This window comes from Tursiops truncatus, chromosome 2 (assembly GCF_011762595.2).
Source record: "Tursiops truncatus isolate mTurTru1 chromosome 2, mTurTru1.mat.Y, whole genome shotgun sequence".
NCBI classification, from domain to species: Eukaryota; Metazoa; Chordata; class Mammalia; order Artiodactyla; family Delphinidae; genus Tursiops; species Tursiops truncatus.
The window spans coordinates 100,236,039-100,260,721 of NC_047035.1; the positions used below are offsets into that span (position 1 = coordinate 100,236,039).

The 24,683-nt window shown below is 40.8% G+C and overlaps 1 protein-coding gene, 1 long non-coding RNA gene and 1 other non-coding gene across 21 annotated transcripts in view; 2 read left to right on the forward strand and 1 right to left on the reverse strand.

The window, feature by feature from the left end:
- Positions 1-1,668, forward strand: part of MYZAP (myocardial zonula adherens protein) — a 116,960-nt gene extending 115,292 nt beyond the window's left edge. For all 3 annotated transcript variants that reach the window (XM_073801063.1, XM_073801062.1, XM_004323762.4), the window contains one exon: positions 726-1,668. In XM_073801063.1, the coding sequence (XP_073657164.1) occupies positions 726-822 (97 nt within the window). In that variant the 3' untranslated portion in view covers positions 823-1,668. The remainder of the gene's footprint in view (positions 1-725) is intronic.
- Positions 1-24,683, reverse strand: part of LOC109552065 (uncharacterized) — a 90,822-nt gene that overhangs the window by 65,866 nt on the left and 273 nt on the right. The window lies entirely within an intron of this gene.
- On the forward strand, positions 2,199-2,305 carry LOC117311252 (U6 spliceosomal RNA). The gene has a single exon (XR_004525477.1). It is a non-coding gene; the product is annotated as a U6 spliceosomal RNA (small nuclear RNA).

Sequence of the window (24,683 nt, forward strand, 5' to 3'; positions counted from 1 at the left end):
AAGTGCATCAGCTATACATATACATATATCCCCATATCGCCTCCCTCTTGCGTCTCCCTCCCACCCTCCTTATCCCACCCCTCTAGGTGGTCACAAAGCACCGAGCTGATCTCCCTGTGCTATGTGGCTGCTTCCCACTAGCTATCTATTTTATATTTGGTAGTGTATATATGTCCACGCCACTCTCTAACTTCGTCCCACCTTACCTTTCCCCCTCCCCGTGTCCTCAAGTCCATTCTCTACATCTGCGTTTTTATTCCTGTCCTGCCTCTAGGTTCTTCAGAATCTTTTTTTTTTTTTTTGATTCTATACATATATATGTTAGCATATGGTATTTGTTTTTCTGACTTACTTCACTCTGTATGACAGACTCTGGGTCTATCCATCTCACTACAAATAACTCAATTTTGTTTCTTTTTATGGCTGAGTAATATTCCATTGTATATATGTGCCACATCTTCTTTATCCATTCATCTGTCAGTGGACACTTAGGTTGCTTCCATGTCCTGGTTATTGTAAATAGAGCTGCAGTGAACATTGTGGTACATGACTCTTTTTGAATTATGGTTTTCTCTCCCTCCCTCATAATATTTAAATGAAATATTCAACTACATTACTGCAGTCTATTTTTAAGTGTTGAAAAGGATTTCCTAGAGTTATCTTACCACGTGAAGCATACGGTAAGTTTTGTTTCATATTCCTGACTGCATTTTCTCATTTCTCAGCCAAACAGGTAGGACTCGTGAGATCGCAGTGGCTTCCAGGAATTATACCCCATACACACGAGTCCTGGAGTTAACCATGAAGAAAACTCTGACTTAAGCACTTGGAGACGTGCACTTTTCACTGATGGACAAAGGCCCTGGAACCCTGCGGCTTGAAGTCTGGAAAGGGTGACTGTTGCTTCGTCCTATACACTGTTTAAGCTGCAGTGGAAACTGCTGAGGTTCTGATCCACTTCTTAAACATGAAGGAAAGTGGAGGGGGAGGGGGAAGGCAGGAGAGAGAGGTTTCAAGGTCATATTTCAAACACCCAACCAGTGTATGTACCCTGCTGTACTGGGCCGTCATTAGCTTTCCATGCGGACACTGAGTCCTATCAGGAGAATTTCCTCACTATTTTCTGTTTTACTAGACTTCGGCTGGGAGGAAATAAGGCATTACCTTGAAATTTCATGTTACTTATTGCCAGGATCATTTGTTACAGCATGAAGGTTTTATTTACCCGTAGAAGTATTAGAGGCGGTGTTTCTCTGCTACAGGGAAGCCTGTCCGCAGGAGTGCAGGCACATGGGGAAATGTGACGCTGGGAAGGAAGGGGCAGGTGCCGAGGACCTGTGCAGGGGTGTGGGAGCCTCGGCTGCAGCCGGTCCTCATGTGGGCAGACACGCTTCATTCTGACGTGCTAACCCCTTGGTTTACTTTGTGCCTTATGCCTTTAAGGGGCCAGCTGAAATCACTGTATTTATTCAACCTGTGATTTATTTTTTCTTTCTTTCTCACTTTAACTGAAAGAGAATTTTATATGTTGTGGAAATTTAATCACTTAATGTTTTTGATATTAATTGGTGTTTTTGTGAAAGGAATGAGTGATTTGTTCAAGCATGCTCTACTTTGATATTATAACCTATGTCACATGTTTAATAAATGCCATATATTTTGTTCTACTGATGCTATCATTGTGTGTCATCCATGACTGTGTAGAAGGGGTAGAGAACAGAATCAGGCTTTGGACTGTCCAGGTCAGGGCACCATAATCTTTCAATCAGTACAGTCCTTAGAATCATTTATAAACCATAAGAGAAGGGGGTGTGCGTGTGTGTGTGTGTGTGTGTGTGTGTGTGTGTGTCTTTAAACCCTGAAATTTATCTAGTTAACCTACCTTCTAGAAACACTAAGATGCATTCATGTTTATAAAATTAAAAAAATCATTTTCACTTAAAAAAAAAAAAAATCATGCTCCCTTGTGCCCAAACTCTCTACCCCTTACTCCCCCGCTTAAAAAAAAAGCCAAAGAAAGAAAGCAAAGCAACTCAGTTGAGTAAATCACCACAAGTCAGGACAATGTCAAGAGGAAAACGCATATTTTGAAACCAAATTTTTATTTAAATTGTGGTTGTGGGACCTTGGGCATGTCATCAAAGCTCTCTGAATATCAACTTCATGTTCTAAAAACTTGGGATAATCACACCTACCCGGTGCTCGCTTCGGCAGCACATATACTAAAATTGGACCAATGCAGAGAAGATTAGCATGGCCCCTGAGCAAGAATGACACGCAAATTCATGAAGCACTCCATATTTTTTCCACAAAGTAAACTTAAAATGGCTTAAGGACTTAAACATAAGACATGACACCATAAAACTTCTAGACGTGAACACAGGCAAAACATTCTCCAACATAAATCGTACCAATGTTTTCTTAGATCAGTCTCCCAAGGCAATAGAAATAAAAATAAACAAATGGGACCTAACCAAACTTACAAGCTTTTGCACAGCAAAGGAAACCATAAAAAAAACCCAAAAAGACAACTTACAGTATGGGAGAAAATATTTGCAAACAATGTGACCATTAAGGGCTTAATTTCCAAAATACACAAACAGCTCATACAACTCAATAACAAAAAAACAAACAACCCAATCCAAAAATGGGCAGAAGACCTAAATAGACATTTCTCCGAAGAAGAAACACAGATAACCAATAGGCACTTGAAAAGATGCTCAACATCACCAATTATTAGAGAAATGCAAATCAAAACTACAATGAGGTACCAACTCACACCAGTCAGAATAGCCATCGTTAAAAATTCTACAAGTAACAAATGCTGGAGAGGGTGTGGAGAAAGGGAACCCTCCTACATTGTTGGTGGGAATGAAAGTTGCTGCAGCCACTATGGAAAATGGTGTGGAGATTCCTCAGAAAACTAAAAACAGAGTTACCATATGATCCAGCAATCCTATTCCTGGCCATATATCTGGACAAAACTATAATTCAAAAAGAAACATGCACCTCTATGTTCATAGCAGCACTATTCACAATAGCCAAAACATGGAAACGACCTAGGTGTCTATCAATAGATGGATAAAGAAGATACGGTACATATATACAATGGATTACTACTACTCAGTCATAAAAAAGAATGAAATAATGCCATTTGCAGCAACACGGATGCAACTGGAGATTATCATACTGAGTGAAGTAAGTTAGAAAGAGAAAGACAAATACCATATGATATCACTTACATGTGGAATCTAAAACATGACACAAATGAACCTATGAAACAGAATCTCGGACATAGAGAAGAGACTGGTGGTTGCCAAGGGGGAGGGCGTTGGGGGAGGGATGGAGTGGCAGGTTGGGGTTAGCAGATGTAAGCTTTTATACATAGAATGCACAAACAACAAGGTCCTACTGTATAGCACAGAGAACTATATTCAATATCCTACGATAAACCATAATGGAAAAGAATATATATTATCTATAACTGAATCACTTTGCTGTACAGCAGTAATTAACACAACACTGTAAATCAACTACACTTCAACTCAAAAAAGGAAAATCACGCCTGATAGGCCAATGTGAGTGCCAACTGAGGTAGGTCACGCAGAGGCCTGGCCTGGGGATGGACGCAGAGGAGGGTGCTGCCATTCTGAGGTGTGTTTTAAAGCACTGTTGACTCCTGGCTACCTTCACCCTTTGAGCTGCTCTAGCATGAGAAACCGTTTCCTAGCGCAGCCCCAAGGAGGAGCATTTCAGGAAAAGGCAGGCCTTGGGACCAGGAGGTAGGGAAGCAGGACTCAGTGGCAGAAGGTATGGCAACCCCTGGGCCCCTGGAGAAGCTGGTGTGGAAACAGCTTCTAAATGAAACATGGCATAAAGAATGTCGGTTTTAATACAACAAAGACTGTTCTGCAAGCACTCCACATCACCGCCCCCGTCCCGTTTTTTCTTTTCTTAAAACAGTCAAAAAAAGGAAAAAAATTAGTGATTTTAAATTCAAAGGATGCCAGGGATCATTCCATAGCATTAAAGGTGTCCCTGGGCCCTTTATACTTTTATATATACCTTCGACATGTGGAGAATTTTAAAGATTATTTGAACTATTTAAAAAGACCACTGAAGAGACTTCCTCAGTGGTACAGACTTGAAACTGAAAAAAACCAGAGCTGATCCTTCTCAACCCTTTGTCAAAATTAGTGACACTCAACCCACCATCTGAAAGAGTGCCGTTTGTTCTTCAACCTCCTCATAAGCACGGGTATCCTGTAGAACTAGGGGAATGATCTCTAATATTACACAGCAAATTTATCTAACTGAAATGAAAAACAGCAGTGTGTTAAGTTTTTTTTTTAAAAATGTATTCCTATGATAATGCCTCAATTAATATTCTCATTCCAATCCTTCCAGACTTTCTTAAACACACCCCCCTCCCCCATTCATTTTGTTTTAGCACACATAGGACCCTATACTGAGAAGCAGAATCGTGGTATTCAGGAACATGGGCTCTGGAGACTGTTTCAGCTTAGTCACTAGTGTGTGGCTTGAGCACAGAACCTCTTTGAGTCCCTGTAAAATGGGATCAGTGACAGTTCTTTCCCAACTGTCACTGTGTGCAGATTAAATGAGCTAATATCTGTGGAGTTCTTAGAATAGTGCTTGGCACATAGTAAGAACTTAGTGCTACCTATTGTCACTACATACTTTTGTAACCACATATATAATCACTTACATATCATTCTATATAGATACAGATGTATAGAGCTACACCACTATTTCTTACAGCTAGCTGGATTCCAGTTTATTGAGGTACTATGGTTTACTTGACCTATCCCCTGATGTTGGAATTTTGGAGGCTGTCTTCACTCTTTTTAAAGCAATCCTCTGCTGAACCGTCTTGTACACATGTCTTTGTACACTTGCCTAGGATAAATTCCTAGAAGAGGAATCGCTGGGTCACAAGTTAGGCACATTTAAGTCTTTTCATGTACGTGGTTCCAACTTGGCCTCTGGAAATTGGAGTCCACTGAAAGCTCTCACCAACAGTATGAGGATGTTCTTTCCTGACTCCGTTGCCAACACTGGGAGTGAGAAATGAAGGTGTATATAAAATTGCCTGCTTTACGCAGGCACGCCCCCCCAAACAGGCAGTGAATAAAGTTCCTTCAGGATATTGCCTTTGGATACCTGAGCTCGGGACCGTGCAGGTGTGAGATGCAGGCCTTTAAGTGTCCTCAGGGCCCAGAGAGTACCGGGCAGCCGAATGGAAATAGGACTGGGCTTACTTAGAAGAAGCTGGTGTCCCAGTCAGAAGCAAGAGTCAGCCATTGGGACAAAAAATTCAGGCCACGTGCCTGACATGGGGTTTGAGTCTGGGTGGCACATGCCCCAGAGGGTTCCTTTCAGGGCTAGCTGGGAAGAGAGGAACATTTGGGAAGTCTCTGGAGTTTGGTGATGTGACACGGTCTCCCCGACAGAGGGTGCACCAACCAAGACTGGACCTGAGCTGGTCCACGTGTCTGTCTACTCTGGGCACCCTCTTTCTCCCCACCAAATGCCATTGGCCTGCTCCAGGAGTTCTAGGGTGGTCCCCAAGACAGAGGGTGGGGTGAGGGGTGTGACAGGAAGGGCAGGATTCCTTCCTGTCCTACTTCAGGCCACATCAGACCATAGTGATCTCCCTGACATCCAGACTCAGAGGCCAGTTCAGTTCAAGCAGTGCATGCCAGGTGCTGGGGACACACAGATGTGTACCCTCAATACCCTCATCCTCATCGAAAATTATTCCCAGTGAGTCTGTCTCCTCCTAGTCTTTGATGTCTCTGAATCCCAGGGGTACTTTTTTCCTGCTCCCCTCTTTTCTACTCTCACATCAAAAGACTGACCATCGTGTCCATTTCCTTTCTCTTCATCCATGTAAGCTCCTTAGGGGCAGTTTCCTATAAAGGAGGGGACTCATTCCACACCTCAATAAGCATGGAGAAATCTACAAATGAAAAGTATCCAGAAGGAGGCTTCGCTGGGGGAAGTAAAGGAGCCCAAGAGTTACGGACCTAGGCACAGCATGCAAGCAGTCAATCTTCATAGCAGTTCTGTGTAGAAAATGTCACTACCACCATTTTGTGGTTAAGGAAATGGAAACTCAAAGAGAGATGAAAATTGCCTGAAACCACCCAGGCCCGTCTGATTCCAGAACAGGGGTGGGAAGCCTGGAGTCGGTATTGCCACTAAATTGCAATACTCCCTTGGGCGGGTCACCTCTGCTCTCAGGTGCAGGGCTCCCATGAGCAGCTCTGCCTAGGAAGGAAATGGAATTCCACCCGCCCCCACCCCCTGCCCCGCAGAGGCCTGCTGTGATGATCATGCGAAGCAGCATGGGAAAAGTTTCCAGCACTGCGCCAGAGACATGCCTACAATCGATACCAACAACTGACCCCTGCTATTGGTACTAGTCACTACTGTGAAGGAGGTGTTGCACATGAATATTTTTAAACCCAAGGATTTCCTCTTATTGGACACACATTAGAGACAATGAATAATGCTTACTTGTGAGTAGGATTGTGCAGAAGGAAAGTAGGGCAAAAAAAAACAAAAATTGTGTCTGGATAAACATAAGATTAAATAAACCATAGACTCCTTTTCCTTATATGGAAATTTGAGAATAACTCACTTGACTTTGTCAGAGGAGGACAAGCCCCAAAGAAAGACTGGAGATATGTTTCTGGAAAGAGAGACCAGAGGCAAAGAGACCACAGGGAGACGGCTGCAAAGTTTGGAGGTAATTTGTTAGGCAGGATTAGATTACTAATACATGGTATGAAGTATAAATCAAAGAGGTTTTTGCATATGGATGTCCAATTAATTGTTTTAGCACCATTTGTTGAAAAGACTACCCATTTTCCACTGAATTGCCCTTGTACCATTGTTGGAAATCAACTGCCCATACATGCATAGGTCTATTTCTATACACTCTGTTATACTGATCTAGTTGTCTATCTTAACACCAGTCCCACACTCTCTTGATTACCGTAGCTTTATCTTAAGCCCTTGAAGTCAGGTAGTATAGGCTTTTCAACTCTGTTCTTTTTCAAAGTTGTTTTGGCTATTCTAGGACCTTTGAATTTCCATATGAATTTTACAGTCTGTCAGTTTCTACCTATGGGCTGCTGGAATTCTGACTGACACTGCACTGAATAGATAGATCCCCAAGGAGAAAACCAAGACCCACTGCTGAGTATCAGGCCAGCTTGCAGCTGGTGGGACTAGGTGAGTTCCTGAATGCTGGGGCTGCTTCTCTCTTCTTCAGTTGGGAAGGTACCAGGTAAAAACTTCCATAATGTATTCAGATGAAGGTATAGTATAATCTTTGTGGAATTCTGAACAAAATATTATAAGAAACATTAATTTGTGCCCAAAGGCCATAAAACTGATGTAATTTGAATGCAATAAAATATAAATAAATGGCAAACAGTTCTTAGGGGTTTTCTCTTAATTTTTCAACACATACTTTTGAGTTTTAACATACAGCATTTACAGCATTCACCTTCCTGAATTAGGGGTGTGGGGGAGGCTGAGAAATAATTAGTAGGCAATTTTTTGGCCCTGGGACTTTTCTTGTAAATGTTTTCTTTGGCAGCCATTCTCTTGAGAACAGGAAGTTACTCTCTTGTTACAGATTTAAGACTTTTCTGAGCCAAATAACAGAAAGCTGGATTAGTTCTGAAATGAAGGGGGAAAAAAACAACTCTTGGCTCTTGCTGGAGATTAATGACATCTTGCAAATATTTTAATTCTCCCTTTTCCCCTCTAACTTGCCACCTCCTAAACAATGCATGTTCAGCCTGAAAAATCTTAACTGGTCACTTTGTGGCCCAACCCTAAAATAAAATATCTTTATGGTACCCACAAATTTATTTAAACATTTTTGGAGGGCTGGGGGAAGGAAATAAGGGCTATCTCAAGTTGACCTTTTTTATCACAAAATCCCAATACGGAATTTAAAACAGAAAATGTAGTTGTAAAGATGCTAATGTTTCTACAGTAATCATAAAGATTCATAATTTTCTTTGACCTTTTAAAATGGCTTTTGCTATAGATAAAAATGTTCAATCAAGCTTTGTAAACAAACTCTATATATTATTAGAGATGCTTGCAAACAATTTCTTAGCAATTGTTCAAAATAACAAGATTATATCCTTTGACTAGAGCATTTATTAGTCTGACTACAAATCATGCTAACTGGTTTTTCCCAGAAAAGGTTCAGTTCTTTTGAATTAATATCCACTTTTTACACTTGATTCTAGCAAAAACAAACCGCGCCCCCCAAAACCAAACTTGCAATATCAATGAAGTTTACAATCTGTGGGGACATTAACTCTATGAATCACCTGACAACCATTTGTAGGGATTCCTTTTTGGGGGGGGGCGGGGGGGCCGCACTGCACAACATGCAGGATCTTAGTTCCCTGATCAGGGATCGAACCCGTGCCCCCTGCAATGGAAGCGTGGAGTCCTAACCATTGGACTGCCAAGGAATTCCCTGTAGAGATTCTTAAAACACAGAAGGCCTTAGGAAAACAGATTTAGAGGTAAAGAACACCTTCCTATAACAAGTGATCTAGGAAGTGATTGAGAAGTTTCCATGGTATCAGTCATCCTTCAGTATCAAGAGAAGGTGGGGGAATTGGTTCCAGGCCCCATATTCCCACAAATACCAAAATCCACAGATGCTCAAGCCTGTTATATAAAATGGTGTAGTATTTGCATAAACTTATGCACATTTTCTCGTATAATTTAAATCATCTCTAGATTATTTACATACCTAATACAATGTAAATGCTTTGTAAATAGTTTCCCACTCACAGGCAAATTCAAGTTTTGCTTTTCGGAACTTTCCAGAATTGTTTTTTCTTTTTCTGAATATTTTGGTTCCAAGGTTTGTTGACTCCGTGGATGTGGAACCCACATATATGGATGACTGACTGTAATTGCAGCCTCTCAAAAAAAAAAAAAGAGTTGGCCCACATTTTTCATTTATACTTGCATCACACACCCAAATGTCCTGGTGCCCAGGAAGTTTGCATCAAGGTGGCAAGGGTCAAAAAAAAAGGTGGCAAGGGTCTGTGGTAGGATAATGGGGGTGAGTGGCTGGTGGCAGGAAGAGGCAAGAAGGGTGCTCACCAGGATTATAAGTACATGTCCATCTTAAAGTCACTCAAATTCATTATTTTGAAAAACTCTGTGCTGCTGAGCAAATTCATCTGTAGATTGGATGTGGCCAAAGACCCGGAATCTGCAACCCTTTATTTACATTATCTAATGTTTTTCTTTCTGTGCATTATAAAGAAAATACTTATTCCTTCAAACCACCTTTTTCTCCAGTTAGCTTGAAGTGATGTTCCTCCCACATCATTCATTACCCTTTGTCTGTCTTCTGCTATTTTGACAACTTCAGGTTTTTTTAACCTTATAAACAATCTTAAATTACTCAGAGCTGTCATCCATTAGATATAAAAATTAAATTAAGTCCAAGAATTCTAGGTGATGGAAAACATGATCCAGTCCCACAAGATATGGGCAACCACAGGAGTCCAGCAAAGGTTGATAATACCCTAAACTTCATCAATGTTGGATGACTATTTATTTAAAGGGAGCTACCTGCTTCCTGGTTTACTGCATACCAAATATTTCTTCAACATTTATGAACTTAAATAGATGCAGATGTTGTCAAAGAATAACATCAGTCATCCTCGAATACTATAATTTAAGCACTGAAATACACCTTAGAGTTTGTCTGGTTCAATACCCTCATTTTAAATGGGAGAAAACTGAGGCCTGGGGAAATTAACTGGCCACAAAGTTAGCGGTACACAAACCCTCTCCTCCCAAAATCATGGCTGGAGATTGACAAATTTCACCACCACCCCTTCACTTCTCTGGTCTGGATCACCTTTACTCTCTATATACTATGCTTGACTATTCTCTCCTCCAAATTTTGGAGAAGAAAATCAAGGATGACATTTTTTTCCTTGGTCATTCTCCCAACTCTATATTATATGGGCATCCCTTGCTCCTTTTCTCCTATTCCCCCTAGCTGAAGCTTTTCAGAGCTAGCTGTGTTCTTTTTCATGCAAGCCAGAAAATTAAAGGTGACCAGATACTTGATTCCGGCCAGGTCTCATGAGAGGAGAAGGGTGGTCAGTTTTCTCTAAGTCCATTTTGCTGCCGATCACCAGTTTCTTTATTTTATGGCCTCTGATGTACATCAGATTCCAAAGAGTGAGACATACAGTGTGCCAGCATTGTGGTAGAGACCTGGTTCTACTTTCCCTCCACTAACAGCACAACTCTCAAATCCCTCTCCCATGAAACTTGAAAGGAAATTATTAAATTTCACCCTTTAGTGACTTTGCAAATTACCTCCCTTAAACAATGTACAGGATATTTTATGAAGAATCTTAGACAAGGTCCACTTACGTATAGGAGGGTCTGCCCTCCAGCAGGGACTCTGAACCAATTCTAAGCAAAGTTTGGTTTTGACATCCTCCCTTTTTACCTGGCCTACATATTCTCCAAATTGTGAAAAGGAGGCCTTCTGTGGTCTTCCTGGCACCTGAACTCTCTGTTATAACACTTTCTCTGGTCTACTCTTCCTCTCCAATTGCTCAAAATTCTCTCCATTTTCTCGCTTTCCCTCCTAACAAAAGCCCACTCTTTTAGTGCAAGTCATCACCTCTGCTAGCCTTTTGTGAGAAAGCCATTTGGAACAAATTCATACTCAACTGTAAATGACTGATAGGCCACAACCCTTCTAGAAATATCTACTGTCTCAAAGGAAGATCCTTTTTAACCTAGTAATTTTCTTATTGGTGGAATTTTAGCCAATGCATCAAAGGGAAGTGAAATAAGTCAGGAGAGGGGAAGATATTTTACATCTTATTCAAGATTCTGTCTCCTGAAACAGACTCAGACATAGAGAATAGACTTGTGGTTGCCAAGGGGGAGGGGTTTGGGAGAGGGAAGGATTGGGAGTTTGGGATTAGCAGATGCAAACTAGTTTATATAGGATGGATAAACAACAAGGTTCTACCCTATAGTACAGGGAACTATATTCAATATCCAATATGATAAACCATAATGGAAAAGAATATGGAAAAGTATATATAACTGAATCACTTTGCTGTACAGCAGAAATTAACACAACATTGTAGATCAACTATCCTTCAATAAAATGTAAAAAAAGAAAAAAAAAAAGATTGTCTCCTAATGGGAGAGGGAGGAGGAGGAGCCTCAGCTACAGGGTCTGTATATTCTGTACCACACAGCAGTACATGTGAGCTTTCAAGGACTTTTTTTTTCTGATTTGTGAGTTTATTCATATGAAAAATCATAGAAAGGTGTTATTCAATCACCATTAGTCACATATCTAACCATTAATCTTCATTAATGTTGCTAATTACAAAGTAAATCACCTGAACTTTAGAGAATCAAACATTTAATTTTTTTTCCTGAATTCTCTCTTCACATGCTAACAAAAATATCATAAAACACTGTGGTGGCCTGAAATGGGAAATTTGTCACCAAACAACACTCAACCGTGTGAAAGTCTGAAGAGATAAGAATTCTTTCCCTTTGACTTGAACCTTATTTGGCTGGAATTTTCTCACCAGAGTCTTCCTATTTTTTTTCCATGGGCAACTGCCCCCTTGATTAATCCCATTTCCCTCAGTCTTAGTTTTTCCAAGCAGCTGAGCAAACAAAGATGCAGGCAGCCATTTTAACGTACTTCCTCCCTCAAGCCCTCTGGGATGGGCCGTCTGTTCATCCTGTTCATAAACCAATGGCCTGAATGTGCTTGGAGAAAGCAGCAAGGATCTTCTGTCAGGATTAATTTTAATAGCCCACAGTCTGTCACTGGGGAATCACAGCCCTGGTAATTGGCTTTAAATTACTATTTGCTGATAAAGAGGGAGATATGAGCTGAAAATTTGGTTCCTTATTTCAAACAGTTTGGATAACTAATGCAAGAATTTACTTTTAGTGTGGAGTGCATGCACTTTACAGCCTAAACCCTTGGGTAGCTGAAGAAAACCTTTTGTTGCAGTGGGATCACTCTGAAATACAAAGAGGAGAAATGTGACATTTTATAGAAGTATAGAATTTTAGAACTGGAAGGGAAATGAATCTGTGAATTCTGCAGATGGCTTCACAGGCGAATTCTATCAAACATTTAGAGAGGAGCTAACACCTATCCTTCTCAAACTATTCCAAAATATAGCAGAGGGAGGAACACTCCGAAATTTGTTCTACGAGGCCACCATCACCCTGATACCAAAACCAGACAAAGATATCACAAAAAAAGAAAATTACAGACCAATATCACTGATGAACATAGATGCAAAAATCCTCAACAAAATACTAGCCAACAGAATCCAAAAACGCATCAAAAGGAACATATACCATGATCAAGTGGGATTTGTCCTAGGAATGCAAGGATTCTTCAATATACACAAATCAATGTGATATACAATATTAACAAATTAAGGAATAAAAACGATATGATCATCTCAATAGATGCAGGAAAAGCTTCTGACAAAATTCAACACCCATTTATGATAAAAACTACCCAGAAAATGGGCAGAGGGAACCTACCTCAACATAATAAAGGCCATATATGACAAACCAACAGCTAATATCATTCTCAATGGTGAAAAACTGAAAGCATTTCCACTAAGATCACAAACAATATAAGGATGTCCACTCTCGCCACTGTTATTCGACGTAGTTTTGGAAGTCCTAGCCACGGCAATCAGAAGAAAAAGAAATAAAATGAATACAAACTGGAAAAGAAGAAGTAAAACTGTCACTGTTTGCAGATGACATGATACTATACATAGAAAATCTTAAAGATGCCACCAGAAAACTACTAGAGCTAATCAATGAATTTGGTAAAGTTGCAGGATACAAAATTAATGCACAGAAATCTCTTGTATTCCTATACACTAACAACGATAGATCAGAAAGAGAAATTAAGGAAACAATCCTATTCACCATCGCAACAAAAAGAATAAAATACCTAGGAATAAACCTACCTAAAGAGGCAAAAGACCTGTACTCAGAAAACAATAAAACACCCATGAAAGAAATCAAAGATGACATAAACACATGGAGAAATACACCATGTTCTTGGATTGGAAGAATCAGTATTGTGAAGATGACTATACTACCCAAAGCAATCTACAGATTCAATGCAATCCCTATCAAATTACTTATGGCATTCATCACAGAATTAGAAAAAACAATTTTACAGTTTGTATGGAAACACGAAAGATCCCAAAGAGCCAAAGCAATCTTGAGAAACAAAAACGGAGCTGGAGGAATCAGGATCCCCGACTCCAAACTATACTACAAAGCTATAGTAATCAAGACAGTATGGTACCAGCACAAAAACAGAAAAATAGATCAATGGTACAGTAATAGAAAGCCCAGAGATAAACCCACGCACATGTAGTCACCTAATTTATGACAAAGGAGGCAAGAACATACAATGGAGAAAAGACAACCTCTTCAATAAGTGGTGCTAGGAAAACTGGACAGCTACATTTAAAAGAATGAAATTAGAACACTCCCTAACACCATACACAAAAATAAACTCAAAGTGGATTAAAGGTGTAAATGTTAAGACTGGACACTATAAAACTCTTAGAGGAAAACATAGTAAAAACACTCTTTGACATAAACCACAGCAGGATCTTTTTTGACTCACCTCCTAGAGTAATGAAAATAAAAACAAAATTAAACAAATAGGACCTAATTAAACTTAAAAGCTTTTGCACAGTGAAGGAAACCATAAACAAGACCCTCAGAATGGGAGAAAATATTTGCAAAGGAAGCAACAAAGGATTAATCTCCAAAATATACAAATAGCTCATTGAGCTCAATATCAAAAAAACAACCCAATCAAAAACTGGGCAGAAGATTTAAATAGACATCTCTCCAAGGAGGACATACAGGTGGCCAAGGGGCATACGAAAGGATGCTCAACATCACTAATTATTAGAGAAATACAAATCAAAACTACACTGAGGTATCACCTCACACCAGTCAGAATGGCCATCATCAAAAAGTCTACAAACAATAAATGCTGGAGAGGGTGTGGAGAAAAGCGAACCCTCCTGCACTGTTGGTGGGAATGTAGATTGATACAGCCACTATGGAGAACAGTGTGGAGGTTCCTTAAAAACTAAAAATAGAACTACCATACGACCCAGCAATCCCACTACTGGGCATATACCCTGAGAAAACCGTAATTCAAAAGGACACATGTACCCCAATGTTCACTGCAGCACTATTTACAATAGCCAGGTCATGAAAACAACCTGAATGTCCAACGACAGATGAATGGATAAAGAAGATGTGGTACAGAGGATCGGTGCCAACTGGCACTCACCAGCCCGAGAGGCTTCTCTGCTCCCCCGCCGGGGCTGGCGGGGCTGGGAGTTGAGGCTCAGGCTTCAGTCGGAGTGCAAGGAGAGGACTGGGGTTGGCGGCGTGAACACAGCCTGCAGGGGGTTAGTGTGCCACGGCTGGCCGGGAGGGAGTCCGGGGAAAAGTCTGGACCTGCCAAAGAGGCAAGAGACTTTTTCTTCCCTCTTTGTTTCCTGGTGCGCGAGGAGAGGGGATTAAGAACGCTTCTTAAAAGGAGCTCCAGAGACGGGCGCGAGCCGCGGCTAAAAGCGCGGACCCCAGAGACAGGCATGAGACGCTAAGGCTGCTGCTGCCTCCACCAAGGGGCCTGTGTGCAAGCACAGGTCACTATCCATGCCCCCCTTCCGGGGAGCCTGTGCAGCCCGCCACTGCCAGGGTCCCGGGATCCAGGGAAAACTCCCCCGGGAGAACGCACGGCGCGCCTCAGGCTGGTGCAACGTCACGCCGGCCTCTGCCGCCGCAGACTCGCCCTGCACTCCGTGCCCCTCCCTCCCCACCCCCACCCCCCCCCCCCGCCTGAGTGAGCCAGAGCCCCCAAATAAACAGCTCCTTTAACCCTGTCGTGTCTGAGCAAAGAACAGACGCCCTCCGGCGACCTACACGCAGAGGCGGGGCCAAATCCAAAGCTGAGCACCTGAGAGCTGTGAGAACAAAGAAGACAAAGGGAAATCTCTCCCAGCAGCCTCAGAAGCAGATTAAAGCTCCACAATCAGTTTCATGTACCCTGCATCTGTGGAATACATGAACAGACAACGAATCATCCCAAATTAAGGAGGTGGACTTTGAGAGCAAGATTTATGATTTTTTCCCCTTTTCCTTTTTTTCTGTGTGGATGAAAGGCTCTTGATGCTGCAGCCAGGAGTCAGTGCTGTGCCTCTGAGGTGGGAGAGCCAACTTCAGGACACTGGTCCACAAGAGACCTCCCAGCTCCACATAATATCAAACTGTGAAAATCTCCCAGAGATCTCCATCTCAACACCAGCACCCAGCTTCACTCAACGATCAGCAAGCTACAATGCTGAACATCCTATGCCAAACAACTAGCAAGACAGGAACACAACCCCATCCATTAGCAAACAGGCTGCCTAAAATCATAATAAGTCCACAGACACCCCAAAACACTCCACCAGACGTGGACCTGCCCACCAGAAAGACAAGATCCAGCCTCATCTACCAGAACACAGGCACTAGTCCCCTCCACAAGGAAGCCTACACAACCCACTGAACAAACCTTAGCCACTGGGGACAGACACCAAAAACAATGGGAACAATGAACCTGCAGCCTGCAAAAAGGAGACTCCAAACACAGTAAGATAAGCAAAATGAGAAGACAGATAAACACACAGCAGATGAAGGAGCAAGATAAAAACCCACCGGACCTAACAAATGAAGAGGAAATAGGCAGTCTACCTGAAAAAGAATTCAGAATAATGATAGTAAAGATGATCCAAAATCTTGGAAATAGAATAGAGAAAATGCAAGAAACATTTAACAAGGACCTAGAGAACTAAAGATGAAACAAACAACGATGAACAACACAATAAATGAAATTAAAAATACTCTAGATGTGATCAATAGCAGAATAACTGAGGCAGAAGAACGGATAAGTGACCTGGAAGATAAAATAGTGGAAATAACTACTGCAGAGCAGAATAAAGAATGAAAAGAACTGAGGACAGTCTCAGAGACCTCTGGGACAACATCAAATGCACCAACATTCGAATTATAGGGTTTCCAGAAGAAGCAGAGAAAAAGAAAGGGACTGAGAAAATATTTGAAGAGATTATAGTTGAAAACTTCCCTAATATGGGAAAGGAAATAGTTGATGAAGTCCAGGAAGCACAGAGAGTCCCATACAGGATAAATCCAAGGAGAAATACGCCAAGACACATATTAATCAAACTGTCAAAAATTAAATACAAAGAAAACATATTAAAAGCAGCAAGGGAAAAACAACAAAACACACAAGAGAATCCCCATAAGGTTAACAGCTGATCTTTCAGCAGAAACTCAGCAAGCCAGAAGGGACTGGCAGGACATATTTAAAGTGATGAAGGAGAAAAACCTGCAGCCAAGATTACTCTACCCAGCACGGATCTCATTCAGATTTGATGGAGAAATTAAAACCTTTACAGACAAGCAAAAGCTGAGAGAGTTCAGCACCACCAAACCAGCTCTACAACAACTACTAAAGGAACTTCTCTAGGCAAGAAACACAAGAGAAGGAAAGGACCTACAATAACGAACCAAAAACAATTAAGAAAATGGGAATAGGAACATACATATCGATAATTACCTTAAATGTAAATGGACTGAATGCTCCCACCAAAACACACAGATTGGCTGAATGGATACAAAAACAAGACCCATATATATGCTGTCTACAAGAGACCCACTTCAGACCTAGAGACACATACAGACTGAAAGTAATGGGATGGAAAAAGTTATTTCATGCAAATGGAAACCAAAAGAAAGCCGGACTAGCAATTCTCATATCAGACAAAATAGACTTTAAAATAAAGACTATTAGAAGAGACAAAGAAGGACACTACATAATGATCAAGGGATTGATCCAAGAAGAAGATATAACAATTGTAAATATTTATGCACCCAACATTGGAGCACCTCAATACATAAGGCAAATACTAACAGCCATAAAAGGGGAAATTGACAGTAACACATTCATAGTAGGGGACTTTAACACCCCACTTTCACCAACGGACAGATCATCCAAAATGAAAATAAATAAGGAAACACAAGTTTTAAATGATACATTAAACAAGATGGACTTAATTGATATTAATAGGACATTCCATCCAAAAACAACAGAATACACATTTTTCTCTAGTGCTCATGGAACATTCTGCAGGATAGATCATATCTTGGGTCACAAATCAAGCCTTGGTAAATTTAAGAAAATTGAAATTGTATCAAGTATCTTTTCCGACAACAACGCTATGAGACTAGATATCAATTACAGAAAAAGATCTGTAAAAATACAAACACATGGAGGCTAAACGATATACTACTTAATAACGAAGTGGTCACTGAAGAAATCAAAGAAGAAATTAAAAAATACCTAGAAACAAATGACAATGGAGACATGATGATCCAAAATCTATGGGATGCAGCAAAAGCAGCTGTAAGAGGGCAGTTTATAGCAATACAATCCTACCTTAAGAAACCGGAAACATCTCAAATAAACAACCTAACCCTGCGCCTAAAGCAATTAGAGAAAGAAGAACCAAAAAAACCCAAAGTTAGCAGAAGGAAAGAAATCATAAAAATCAGATTAAAAATAAATGAAAAAGAAACAAAGGAAATAATAGCAAAGATCAATAAAACTAAAAGCTGGTTGTTTGAGAAGATAAACAAAATTGATAAACCATTAGCCAGACTCATCAAGAAAACAAGGGAGAAGACTCAAATCAATAGAATTAGAAATGAAAAAGGAGAAGTAACAACTGACACTGCAGAAATACAGAAGATCACGACAAATTACTACAAGCAACTCTATGCCAATAAAATGGACAATCTGGAAGAAATAGACAAATTCTTAGAAATGCACAACCTGCCAAGACTGAATCAGGAAGAAATAGAAAATATGAACAGACCAATCACAAGCACTGAAATTGAAACTGTGATTCAAAATCTTCCAACAAACAAAAGCCCAAGGCCAGATGGCTTCACAGGCGAATTCTTTCAAACATTTAGAGAAGAGCTAACAGCTTTCCTTCCCAAACTCTTCCAAAATATAGCAGAGGGAGGAACACTCCCAAACCCATTCTACGAAGCCACCATCACCTTGAAACCAAAACCAGACAAGGATGTTACAAAGAAAGAAAACTACATGCCAATATCACTGATGAACATAGATGCAAAAATCCTCAACAAAATACTAGCAAACAGAATCCAACAGCACATTAAACGGATCATACACCATGATCAAGTTGGGTTTATTCCAGGAATGCAAGGATTCTTCAATTTACGCAAATCAATCAACGTGATACACTATATTAACAAATTGAAGGAGAAAAACCATGCGATTATCTCAATAGATGCAGAGAAAGCTTTCGACAAAATTCAACACCCATTTATGACAAAAACCGTGCAGAGAGTAGGCATATACGGAACTTTCCTCAACATAATAAAGGCCATATATGACAAATCCACAGCCAACATCGTCCTCAATGGTGAAAAACTGAAAGCATCTCCACTAAGATCAGGAACCAGACAAGGTTGCCCACTCTCACCACTCTTATTCAACATAGTTTTGGAAGTTTTAGCCACAGCAATCAGAGAAAAAAAGGAAATAAAAGGAATCCAAATCAGAAAAGAAGTAAAGCTGTCACTGTTTGCAGATGACATGATACTATACATAGAGAATCCTAAAGATGCTACCAGAAAACTACTAGAGCTAATCAATGAATTTCGTAAAGTTGCAGGATACAAAATTAATGCACAGAAATCTCTTTGCATTCCTATACACTAATGATGAAATATCTGAAAGTGAAATCAAGAAAACACTCCCATTTACCAATGCAAGAAAAAGAATAAAATACCTAGGAATAAACCTACCTAAGGAGACAAAAGACCTGTATGCAGAAAATTATAAGACACTGATGAAAGAAATTAAAGATAATACAAATAGATGGAGAGATATACCATGTTCTTGGATTGGAAGAATCAACACTGTGAAAATGACTCTACTATCCAAAGCAATCTACAGATTCAATGCAATCCCTATCAAACTACCACTGGCATTTTTCACAGAACTAGAACAAAAAATTTCACAATTTGTATGGAAACACAAAAGACCCCGAATAGCCAAAGCAATCTTGAGAACGAAAAACTGAGCTGGAGGAATCAGGCTCCCTGACTTCAGACTATACTAATCAAGACAGTATGGTACTGGCACAAAAACAGAAAGATAGATCAATGGAACAGGATAGAAAGTCCAGAGATAAACCCACGCACATATGGTCACCTTATCTTTGATAAAGGAGGCAGGAATGTACAGTGGAGAAAGGACAGCTTCTTCAATAAGTGGTGCTGGGAAAACTGGACAGGTACATGTAAAAGTATGAGATTAGATCACTCCCTAACACCATATACAAAAATAAGCTCAAAATGGATTAAAGACCTAAATGTAAGGCCAGAAACTATCAAACTCTTAGAGGAAAACATAGGCAGGACATTCTATGACATAAATCACAGCAAGATCCTTTTTGACCCACCTCCTAGAGAAATGGAAATAAAAACAAAAATAGACAAATGGGACCTAATGAAACTTCAAAGTTTTTGCACAGCAAAGGAAACCAGAAACAAGACCAAAAGACAACCCTCAGAATGGGAGAAAATATTTGCAAATGAAGCAACTGAAAAAGAATTAATCTCTAAAATTTATAAGCAGCTCATGCAGCTCAATAAAAAAAAAACAAACAACCCAATCCAAAAATGGGCAGAAGACCTAAATAGACATTTCTCCAAAGAAGACATACAGATGGCCAACAAACACATGAAAGAATGCTCAACATCACTAATCATTAGAGAAATGCAAATCAAAACTACAATGAGATATCATCTCACACTGGTTAGAATGGCCATCATCAAAAAATCTAGAAACAATAAATGCTGGAGAGGGTGTGGAGAAAAGGGAACACTCTTGCACTGCTGGTGGCAATGTGAATTGGTACAGCCACTATGGAGAACAGTATGGAAGTTCCTTAAAAAACTACAAATAGAACTACCATATGACCCAGCAATCCCACTACTGGGCATATACCCTGAGAAAACCATAATTCAAAAAGAGTCATGTACCAAAATGTTCATTGCAGCTCTAGTTACAATAGCCCGGAGATGGAAACAACCTAAGTGTCCATCATCGGATGAATGGATAAAGAAGATGTGGCACACATATAAACAATGGAGTATTACTCAGCCATAAAAAGAAATGAAATTGAGCTATTTTTTATGAGGTGGATAGACATAGAGTCTGTCATACAGAGTGAAGTAAGTCAGAAAGAGAAAGACAAATACCGTATGCTAACACATATATATGGAATTTAAGAAAAAAAATGTCATGAAGAACCTAGGGTAAGACAGGAATAAAGACACAGACCTACTAGAGAATGGACTTGAGGATATGGGGAGGGGGAAGGGTAAGCTGTGACAAAGCGAGAGAAAGGCATGGACATATATATACACGCTACCAAACGTAACGTAGATAGCTAGTGGGAAGCAGCAGCATAGCACAGGGAGATCAGCTCGGTGCTTTGTGACTGCCTGGAGGGGTGGGATAGGGAGGGTTGGAGGGAGGGAGACACAAGAGGGAAAAGATATGGGAACATATGCATATGTATAACTGATTCACTTTGTTATAAAGCAGAAACTAACACAATTGTAAAGCAATTATGCTCCAATAAAGATGTAAAAAAAAAAGATGTGGTACATATATACAATGGAATATTAGCCATAAAAAGGAACGAAACTGGGTCATTTGTAGAGATTGTGGATGAACCTAGAGTCTGTCACAGAATGAAGTAAGCCAGAAAGAGAAAAATATCGTATGTTAACGCATATATGTGGAATCTAGAAAATTGGTACAGATGAACATATTTGCAGGGCACGAATAGAGATGCAGACATAGAGAACAGACATGTGGACACGGTGGGGGGGGAGGGGAGGGTGGGACGAACTGGGTAATTAGGATTGACATATATACACTACCATGTGTACAACAGATAGCTAATGGGAGCATGCTATAAAGCACAGGAAGCTCAGCTCAGTGTTCTGTGACGACCGAGATGTGGGGGGGAGGGAGGTCTGAGAGGGAGGGGATATATGTATACATATAGCTGATTCACTTCGTTGTACAGCAGAAACTAACACAACATTGTAAAGCAATTATACTTAAATAAAATTTAAAAATCTTTCAGTTAAAAAGATAAAAAGCACAGAAAGTAAAAAAAAAAAAAGAATTTACTTTTAATGTGGAGTACATGCACTTTACAGCCTAAACCCTTGGGTCGCTGAGGAAAACCTTTTGTTGCGGTGGGATCACAGAGAAATACAAAGAGAGGAAATGTGACATTTTGTAGAAGTATAGAGCTGGAAGGGAAATAAATTTGTGAATTCCTCAGCATAGAGCTTCCTATGAGGCTTTCTGTTTCTGATCTCTGTGCAGAGAAATGGATTCCCCTTATTGCCCCTTCCACTTTTTTCTCTCCCTCTCTACCAAGTCCTTTTCTCTTTCCTTTTTTTTTTTTCACTGTTTTTCTCATACCCAATCTCAATTGCCTGTTCCTTCCCCTACTTTCTGTTCCGAACTGGCCAGGCTCCTGTCAGTTATTTGTGAAATTCTGTGCTGAAGGACAGAAAGATGAGGCAGCTGGAAAGACTGGTCCATGGAGAAAGCACTTTGGGGGACTGACTGGAAGAGGAGGGTTGGTAAATGGTACACAGGTGTCAGCCATCGTTCAATTAAGTCTTGGGTTTACCACTCTTGATTAATTTTTCATTAGCTATGGTTGCTATGGACTTGACTCAAAGTTCAGCATGTTCCATTTCCACATGGATGCTTAAGAAAAACCACATTCTCACACACACACACACACGAAAATAGAATTTGTTTCATAGTTGTTTATGACCCTTGGTTTTCATCTCTTCTCCATGTGCTCAGCATGTACCAGGGCAGAGCAAAAGCGAGCCTTCCCTCTCCTCAGTCAGCTCTCTCACCCTGAAGGCCAGTCATCAATCAAGCCTTGATTTTCCTAACATTGATGAGATTGGGCTCTGTATTAGTCAGGGTTCATCAGAGTAAAAGATCCAATAGTGTGTGTGTTTTTGTGTATTTACAATTCTATCAGCCATTATGAGAGAGAGAGAGAGACAGAGAGACAGAGAGAGACAGAGAGAGAGAGAGAGAGGGAGGAAGAGAGAGGAAGAGAGAGGGAGAGAGAGGGAGAGAGAGGGAGAGAGAGGGAGAGAGAGGGAGAGAGAGGGAGAGAGAGGGAGAGAGAGGGAGAGAGAGGGAGAGAGGGAGAGAGGGAGACAGGGAGACAGGGAGACAGGGAGACAGAGAGAGACAGAGAGAAACAGAGAGGGAGGGGGAAGGGAGGGAGGGATTCATTTTAAGGAACTGGCTCAGGTAATTATCACTGCAGGGCAGACCAGCAGGTTAGAGGCCCAGGAACTTGCAGTTCAAGTCTGAAGGCTATCTGCTGGCAGAATTCCTTCTTGCTCGGGGGAGGTCAATCTTTGTTCTCTTAAGTGCTTCAGCTGATCAGCTGAGTCCCATGCATATTATAGGAGGCGATCTGATTTACTACTCTAAGTCCACTGATTTGAATGTTAATCTCAGCAAAAAAACCACTTTCACAGAAACATCTAGAATAAAGTTGGAACAAATTTCTTCACTTGCTAAGCCTCTTGGTTAGTGATTAGAGAACTAGACAGTTGGTGCACCCGTTGTTAGGAATTCGGATTTGTATTATAACTTTAAGTCCTAAGTTATGTTGTGTAAAAGATTCTGTCCTGTACCACTGAAAATATTTTCACAGTAATTATGGTTAATGTTTATATTAAAAGCTTAAGATCTGTATATATAGAAGGGTATTTCATTAAGAAGGGGAATATGGGAGAAACGCAGAGAGAAAAATTGAGAGGGAGATTCTATTAGTTAGTACCTGCTATATGCAATAGGGGAGATAGAAAAGCACAAATATAGCTCCTTGACAGAATTCCCTGACTTCACAAGTTTGTTAGGAAAGAAATCACCATGCACAATGCAACTGGAGAAGCATAATATGTTCTAAGCACTACAGTTATGCTCAGAGAGCAATCTGGGTTGGAATAATCTAAGAAGGTTCAGGGAGAAGGTGAGACTTGAGCTAAGTTTTATAATGAGCTAGGGGAAAAGGGACAGCCTTCCACAAAACGAAAACAGCTGGCGGCAAAATTCTGAGGCTTGAGAGAAAGCATCCTTCCTTTGAGGGCACCTGTGGCCCAGGATCAGATGGGGGAATAAAGGCCTTCAGCTGCAGTCCAGGGACAGGGTAAGAAAGGCTTTGGGGGAGTTTGTCAGGGGACTGCTATCTGACAAGGGCCTTACTCAAGTACTTCTCATTTAGCTTGGGATGGAGCAGGTTACTGAAATTCTGGGCTTCAAAGCAGGGTTTATGTTGAGAATTTTGATACACTAAACTGATCAGAATGGACTAGATTGCAAGGATACAGAAATGGCTTCAGCTGTGCTCCCTCAAGTCGCTTCAGATTTTATCTAGCCTTCTGTCTGGGAGGGAATTGCTTGTTTATTATAGCACCATACAAAGGACAGAGAAAATGTAAATTTTCCATATCAAAGAAGGGGGAGACTGGTGTTGGAGGTTATAGGGTCTTTCAAACCTCCCAGTGGATATCTATTATGACTATAGCATGCTTCCCACTATTTTCTTTGGGACACAGCTCTCCTTGCTGAACTATAAAGAGAAGGTAAGAGCCAGGTGTGATGCTTATTATACTGCTTTCTTCAACAGCCTAAAAAACTTTCTCACAATTTGGAAGAAGGAGATTTTCAAATTGGTGTGGTAGAAGGAGCACCTGGGCATTTGTGTCTAAAATCTGATGTTCTCACTTAATAGTTTTGTGCCCTGGGAAAACTTCAGTTTTTGTGCCTTTGTTTTTCTATAGGCAAAATAGGGAACTGTGAAAGAGAGGTTCTCCACTGGCTTGTACAGCATCTCCCACCCCCATCACCTCTTGTGGGGCTTTGCAATCCTGTGTGTGTGCCGGGGAGGGTTGCGTTTTAATCGTGTGTGTGTGCGTGTGCGCGCGTCGGTGAGGGGTGCGTTTTGCATTCTTATGAGGAGTGCCAAAGCAACTAGTGGGCAGAAGCCAGACACCAAGTATCCTGCAATGCCTGAGGCAGTCCGCAAACGAAGAAAAGTCCTGCTCCAAAAGCCACAGAACCCCATTAAGAAACGCTCATGGTCCCTAAGGGTCCTTCCAACTTTAACATTTGAGAACTTCACTAAGCCTTGCACTTGGAGGGCCACGCCAAAGGCCAGGGCCTCCCGTGCCCGGCACATCCCCCAACCTCACCAACTGCTAACCAAATCATCACTCACGCTTCCACATGTATTTCACTTCTCGGAGATACCTTCCCTGGTGCCTGTTGCCGTCTTATAACTCTATTGTTT